The 8,018-nt window shown below is 35.9% G+C and overlaps 1 protein-coding gene across 1 annotated transcript; it reads left to right on the top strand.

The window, feature by feature from the left end:
- The first annotated feature begins 6,210 nt into the window (after positions 1-6,210).
- Positions 6,211-7,774, top strand: LOC104889095 (F-box/kelch-repeat protein At2g44130). The gene has a single exon (XM_010674238.4). It carries the CDS (start codon positions 6,448-6,450, stop codon positions 7,714-7,716), a length of 1,269 nt encoding a protein of 422 aa, XP_010672540.2. The 5' UTR covers positions 6,211-6,447; the 3' UTR covers positions 7,717-7,774.
- The last annotated feature ends 244 nt before the right edge of the window (positions 7,775-8,018 follow it).

Below are 8,018 nucleotides of genomic sequence, written 5' to 3'. Positions count from 1 at the left end.
ATTCTAGGAATTAGAATTAAAAGAAGCAAAGGTAAATTGAGTTTGTCTCAATCTCACTACATCGAAAAGGTTCTTAAGAAATTCGATGTTAGTGGTTGCTCTTTTGTGTCAACTCCAATGGACCCTAGTGAGAAATTACTACCTAATGTAGGTAGTGCTGTATCTCAACTTGAGTATTCAAGGGTGATTGGATGTTTGATGTATGCAATGACGAGTACTAGGCCGGTATCGCATTTGCGGTAGGCAAACTCAGTAGGTATACTAGTAATCCTAGTGTACAACATTGGCAAGCTATTCGTCGTGTGTTAAGGTATTGGAAAAACCAAGGACTATGGTTTATCCTATAGTGGATATCCTTCGGTTTTAGAAGGGTATTCGGATGCAAGTTGGATCTCTAATAAAGAGGATCACTCTTCTACAAGTGGATGGGTATTTCTACTTGGGGGAGGTGCTATATCTTGGGCTTCCAAGAAACAAACTTGCATAGCGGATTCCTCCATGACTTCGGAATTCATCTTTTATTTCCGCAAGCAAAGAGGCGGAGTGGTTGAAGAATCTCATGATTGAGATTCCTTTGTTGCCAAAACCGATATCGCCCATAGCGATTCATTGTGATAACGATGCTGCTTTGGCAAGCATATAGTCAAGTCTATAATGGTAAGTCAAGACTATTGGTGTGCATAGCTACATCCAAGGACTTATCAAGGATAGTGTAATCACTGTTGACTATGTACGTACAACGTATAATCTAGCGGATTGTTTTACAAAGGCCTTGGCTAGAGATAATGTAAAGAGGATGGCAATCGGTTTAGGATTGGAGCCCCTGAGAATCACGAATGAGGGAATCTTAACTTAACGCCCAATATGACGTTGGGTCTTAAGTTCAATAAGATTAATTTCTTCATTTAGATGATTGTAGAACTTTTAAGTTTATAGTTCTATCACTGTGTTGTATAAGGAGGTTGTATAACTTAATAGGTCTCTTGTTTATGCTTTTCACAGTAGCATGTATTTTAGAGATCTACCTATGTAAGTGTGAAGTTTAGCCGCTTCAAGGAGCTATTGGGGCATAGCTTTGATACACTTATGAATAGATATGGACACAAGGCTTTATGTGTCGGTTTATAATGAGTTTAAGTAATCTTTATCTTGTGTGTATTGTATCTTCGAGTTTCCATTATGTATTGAAATTGGTTCAATCGTTATCGACACCGATTGGATACGGATACTTGGAATGTGTACTTTACTATATGGAAGTTCAAGTTTTATACACTTTCATTTACGCATGAGATTGTTTGTGTTTGATGATGTTTAGTGCTTATTATCTTTTAGAATACTCTAAATGGGGGAGGATTGTTGGATTATTTAGAGTATTTGGTTGATTAAGTTCATGTAACGTATAACTTCGAATAACTTGGTTATGGTGTCGTTGTTCAAGTTACGTTAAATATACACGTAGATTGGTTATGGTGTAGTAAACAATAAGATTTGAAGGAATAAAAAACCGCAAATAAGTACAAAATGTTACTTGAAACAATATGTGTAATACATATTATGCTTGGTGGTTATGGCTAAGCATGGTGCAGCAAATTCGCACAATAGCGTAGCATGCTCGCACAAGCAGCATTTTGGCTGCACAAGCAGCATTCTGGATCGCACAAGCAGCAGACTGGAAGCATCGCGACTCGCGAAGGATGGTCGCGACTCGCGACAGGCCGCTCGCGACTCGCGAGCTCTGTCGCGGCTCGCGACAAAAGCCTGTCTTTTGTCGTGGCTTTGTGCAAATTGTGCGGTTTTGACGGTTTTGTTTCTTGCGTGTATAAGTGTGGTCTTTACCACAGATGAATGAGATAGTTTTTCAGAATATATCTCTCTCCAAAAAGCTCTCTCTCAAGTTCTTTGATTACATTGATCATCAAACACAAAATCTAAAATCTTATTCTCATTTTTAACAAGATTCATACGAGCGTGACTCTTGTTGTTCTTCTTTGTATCTCGAAATTGAATTCCGTGCAACCCGTGCTTCGTGTAGGGTCGGAATATCACTTTTGGGAAAGTGTCTACACACGCCTAAAAGATTCATCATTCATAGTAATCATCTTCTTCACCCTTTTTCTAGTTCTAACAAGTTCATTAGCTCACCCAATCTTAGGGCTTCATCATCCCAAGACCTGAACTATAAACCCTCATGCATTCTGTTAGAAAACAGAGTGTTGTAGTTTGATTAACGCGGAACAGAAAATCAATGAAATAATAAAGGTGAGAAAACAATAAAGATGAACAAACAAAGAGCACAAGGATCTACATGGTTCCATCAACTTTATTTGACCTACGTCCACAGATGGGGTTTAGAGCCTCTTCACTATAGTGGAGAAAAATCAAAGAGAATAATACAAGGAGTCCTAAAAATAGTAGAAGCTAAAAGTGTTTCTAAAGTTGTGTGTTAAATAATGAACATCAGAAAGCCCTTTTATAACATAAGGAACCTCATACAAAACCCTAAAAGCTAAATAAAAAAATCGGAATAAGTCAAAAAACGTAGCCGCTAAGCCGTCCTATCAGGTCGGGCGACATCCGCCTGCTCGGGCGGTCAACTTCTCCAAATCTGCTAACGTCTTGGACCCGATCGGGCTACGTTCGTCCGGTCGTAATTTGCGACGGGCGCTTGATCAGGCATACCCGACCCGTTCGATTCGAACGTGGGAGCCTGTGAAAACAGAATTTGATGAATTTTGACGAGTTCAAGGCACCAAACTTTAACACATCCCTTCACCCCTTGGAAATGCTCATACCAAGACTCGACGAAATTTCAGTTCGGTATAAGAAAGTTCATTGCTCACCCAATCTTAGGGCTTGTCCCAAGACTAAACTTTAAACCCCCATGCACCCATTCCCCATGGAAATGGATCATATCAACACTTGACCCTTGGTCTCCTCCACGGGGACGGAGCAAACATCATAGAGCTAATGCTCACTTGTTACCAAGGGTCTGTTCTACCTCAACTTATTAAAACAATAAAAATGAGTCATGTTAAGTAAAAATAAATTCAATAAAAGTAAGTTAAGTTTAGCAAGAATAATTGAAGTTTAACAAATAAATTTTTTCTTAAGTTGAACCATATCATTTACAAAGTTAGTTACTTTAATCATATACCAGTCTTCTATGCACGTTATGCGTGCAAAAATTCTTATCAAAGTTCATTTTTTTTGGTTATTCTTTTAAAAAAAAATGAGTTACTTTTGTGTATTTTTTTAACTGTTTTTTAAATATAGAAGTTAGTTTCTTGTATCTTCTTTTTTTAATTTTTCCTTCTTTCATTTTTTTGGTGTCCTATACCTATTCGGCTCTTTCAATATATAAAAGACTAATAGTACACACATATTTGTATGCCCTCATTTGATTCTCTTTACTAAGGGATTGTTTGGCAAAATAGTGGTTCAAGTAGCTATTAGCTATTGTAATAGCTGTAACTGTTAGGGTAGCTGTTAGCTATTAGCTAGTAGTTGTTAGCGATTAGTGTTTAAAATAGTTGTTCAAAATAGTAATATTTGACAAAAGTGGTTGTTGGAATGGTAAAAGGCAATAAATGACATATATTCAATTATGAAATGAAATATAACAATTATATTAGTTAATTGAATAGCTAATTCAAGATTTATTTTTCAAAGAACTTACGCATACAAAGGAGTATACAACCTTTTACCTACTCAAAGAAATGTATGAATTTAAGATAATATTAATCCTCAAAATTTTTACATTACCTATTTTAACTGAAACACTTGTGAAATTTGGATCATAAAATATTATGAAATATTAGCTGCATCTCCTCTTAAAATTAAATATTTAAATCACATCCCCGTAATTGTAGTGGAAAAACAATGAATTTCTATAAAACAAAGCAATTAATAAATAGAAAAAAGTACTTAAAAACATTAGGGGGCTAGTCGAGTCGAAACTCGAGCTCGACTCGGTCAAAGCTCGATCGAACCCGACTTGACTCGAAGCCTTAACCTGCTTGACTCGTTAATCTCGCGAGCAACTTGATAATTTTTTCTTATATATATTTTTCTAAGAATTTGTTTTATTTGATATAAAAGTTTCTAAATATTTGAAAAATAAGGTACAAGTTACCAAGACCAAATAAAATTTACCTCATGGTTCATACCTCCATGATCATACTTCATAAACTAATAACATGAGTTTAAAAGAAATAATAAATATTTTTTTTTCGAGTAGTCGAGTTAAGCTAATTGAGCTCGAGTCGAGTAGAGCTGCAAACAAAATTAAAGTGTACGAGTCGAGCAAGAGTTTGACGAGCTTAACGAGTTTTCGAGTTGAGTCGAGTAGGGTTTTCGATTTTTCGAGTCGAGTCGAGTAGGTTTTTGCTCGCAATCGACTCGCGCGATTAGCACCCTGGCCTACTTATGCTATTATGTAGCGTTTAGTCACTACCCATTACCTAAACCTTACTTGTAGTAATGTTTTACAAAAGGCCATAATCTACTCCAATTGCTACTCGCTAATATAACCATTACCTTATCGAACACTCATAATTTTCTTAAGTAGTGTTTTATTATCATCCAACCGATATGTGCTACCTAAAGTGCTAGTGTCAAACAGGGCCTAAAAAGAACTTGGTATGATCAAATAAACAAAAAAATGACTCAACCTCTAGAATTCTCCATTGCATAATTTTTTTAAAGGCAAGGAAAATTCCCTTGCAGGAAGGGGGAGTAATTGGGGATCCTTCATATAAGGGATGAGAATCGAACCCCTATCATAGGAGTAGTAGGAGTACCTTACAACCACTAGACCAACCTTGATCCTCTTAAAAAGGGTGCAGCACGATTCTCCACTACAAAATTGTCATTATATTTTTATAATGTATTTAGTTTGCAGCCTAAAAGCGAAAACACTTCAAAGATAAAAAAAAAAGCTAAAACTAAATAGTTATATTAGAATAATATAGTAATTTGATGTGGATATTATTTTGATGGTGACATTATATAAAGGATAATTTTACAATGGTACAATTTATTATAGCGAATTCAACTTGTATAATACGAACCATACATTTTAAGTTTAGATATACACCATTCCAAAAGTTATTTTCACCAATTAATTGATATCAAAATCTCTAACTAAGGTCTCCTAGTCCCTGTTACGTATTCTCCTTCCTTCCCTCTCTCACTCACTCTCTCTCTCTCTCTCTTTAAATTATGGATCTATCATTTTTGGAGTAACAAATGAGGCAATTAGAAAATATGGGCTTCAATCAGTTCAATTGGGAGAATGAATTGTAATGATCAACTAGAAGGAGATCAATTTCAGTTAGATCAGAGAATTTTTTTTTTTCCATCGTGGGTTTAGATTCAAAATCAAGGAGTTGAGATGAAGTTGAGGGAAGAAGATGAGGAAGAACATGATTTTGCAGCAAAAAAAATTATCACAGTTTCTAGGATTTTGAGAGAAGATATGAGTAATAGATGTGTTATACTAACAGTCTACTAGTAGTAAAAATAAAGTGTTAGATATAAGCAATTTTAGTGGTCATAAGTTTATTGTAAATCTTCAACTTATATACCATGTTTTTTAAAATAATTAAAACACTTTTATTAAAAAGCTCTTATAAATACAATAAAAAAGTGTTTCAATCATTTCAGAACAAAGGAAGGATGTATATTTTATTAATTCATCTTCATTTGAAATTTGCCATTTTGCAATGCACACACCATTCCAAGATCCTCGAATTGTTTTTAAACTAAACTAATTCTTGTCCCGGATGATACGTCCCAAATATTTAATGACGTGTATCTGAAATCTTCAAAAATAGAAATATATGTCTTTAAATTATTTTTCATCCTCAAAGACCAACCTGAACATTATCATATCAAATGAAAGGTCACGTGTTCGAGTTTTGAAACAACATGTGACAATATAACATTTATTTGTCTTGAGTTTTAGATATACATATATAGATTTTCAGTTTTAGTCATAACCCCATAATTCATGAAGAAATATTTATTCATGAACCAAATAATGTAAATCCGGACTACAAAAAATCTAGTCATGTCATATTAGATAGACTACGTACAATATCCAAAATCATCCAAAAAAAATCTGAAAGGTGGGGGCATCTCAAATCAAATAATCTAATAAAAATCACAAAAAGTTGATTGAATGCCAAACAACACCAAATATTTATCATAGTTTGAGCATTTCTAATTGTCTAATTTTTTTCCCAATTCCCACCTTTGCAAGTTGTAACGTGACGCTGTTAAAAAAATCCGCTCTTTTTTCTGGCCTATATTATATTCTCTCTTTTTAGTATTCCCCACACACAAAAAACGGCCAAAGTCCAAATCTCCCATCTCTCTCTTTTATCTCTCGTTCATTTACTCAAATTTTCTCATTTAAACCATCATAATATTCAATCTGTTAAACTAATGGCTAATTCTTCTACTTTAAACCCAAATGAACATTTTCAATTCCAAATTTCTGAAAATGAAATAATCCCTGGATTACCAGATGATTTAGCTATGGAATGTTTATTAAGGGTACCCATAACATCTCATCCTACCCTTAGATTAGTATCTCATCTATGGAAGTCCACTATTTCCCACTCATCTTTTTTCTCTCTCCGCCGCCGCGCTAACTTCGCGGAAAACCATGTTTTTCTTATTCAGCCTCTGTCACCTGCTGCTGCGCTTCCGCAGCAGCAGATGACAGAACCTAAAGTAACTATTATCGGAGGAGAGTTTGACCACATACAAGACGATAAACAATCTATCAACAACAAATGTTCACTCCTATACAACTTAAACATCTACAACACTAACAACGAGGAATGGAGGTGTTTAGCTGGGTTGACAATCCCAACATTCGCTCAGTGCGTGGTTCTGCCAGATGTAGGAAAACTAGTGGTGCTAGGTGGGTGGGACCCAGCTACTCTAGAGCCAGTCTCGAAGGTTCTAGTCCTTGACTTGGCAGTGGGGACGTGGAAGGAAGGAGCATCAATGTTGACCCCACGATCATTCTTCGCCTGCTCAGTGGTTGGACCCACCACAGTCTACGTGGCAGGCGGGCACGACGGGCAGAAGAACGCCCTTCGGTCAGCTGAGGCTTATGATGTTGAGGAAGATAAGTGGGTTGTTCTTCCGCCTATGGCAGAAGAACGAGATGAAAGCTATGGTATGGTCCTGTCCAAACTCGGAAAATTTTGGGTCGTAAGCGGGTACGGGACTGAATCTCAAGGTAGATTCAGACCCGATGCCGAAGTTTACGACCCGGAGAAAGGAGCATGGGAGACTATAACTGGAGTTTGGCCTCATCCGGGTATCAACCCGAAATCGACAGCGGTTGTAACGGTGGAAGGGGAGAGGAGGTGGTGGCATGTGATTGGTGGAGAGATAAAGGAGTTTGAATGGGAGGAAAGAGAATGGAAAGGATTGATCTTAGGTTCGATAATTCCTAAGATAGTAAGTGAATTATGGTCATGTTCATCTTCAGTTTCTTTGATTGATGTTGGTAATGGTAAGATTTTTTTGATGGGAAATGGGGAGAATTGTGGTGGGGAAGGGATGTTTATTTTGGAGAGAGAAAATAATGAAAATGAAGATAAGAATAAGAGTGGTGTTAATTGGAGATGGAAAAATGTTCATGCTCCTCCATCTTTTTTAGGCTTTCCTTTTTCTGCTTCACATCTTCTTATGTAAAATTGTAAATCTATGTTTTTTTACAGTATTACATAATCTATATGAGATCTTTATGCAAGTGTTAAGAGTTGTTTTATGTTATGGTTAATTTGTCATTTTTTTTGTGTTGACATAATTTTGAGTTCTTTATGCAAGTTAAAGTTAGACTCTATATTTCTATTTTTAGTTTACTCTCTTTTTGACACAAGTATTATGGAGTAATTGGTACCTTTTTGGTTTAGGAGATATGAGAAAGACTTAATGACCTTTTCAAGATAAAGGAAGTAAAAGTTATGTGAATTAGTAAGAGTTGCCAAATAAGG

The sequence above is a fragment of the Beta vulgaris genome, chromosome 3 (genome assembly GCF_026745355.1).
Source record: "Beta vulgaris subsp. vulgaris cultivar EL10 chromosome 3, EL10.2, whole genome shotgun sequence".
In the NCBI taxonomy this organism is placed as follows: Eukaryota; Viridiplantae; Streptophyta; class Magnoliopsida; order Caryophyllales; family Amaranthaceae; genus Beta; species Beta vulgaris.
Note: the sequence above shows the minus strand (reverse complement) of the source record. Positions and strands in the feature narration are given on the sequence as shown.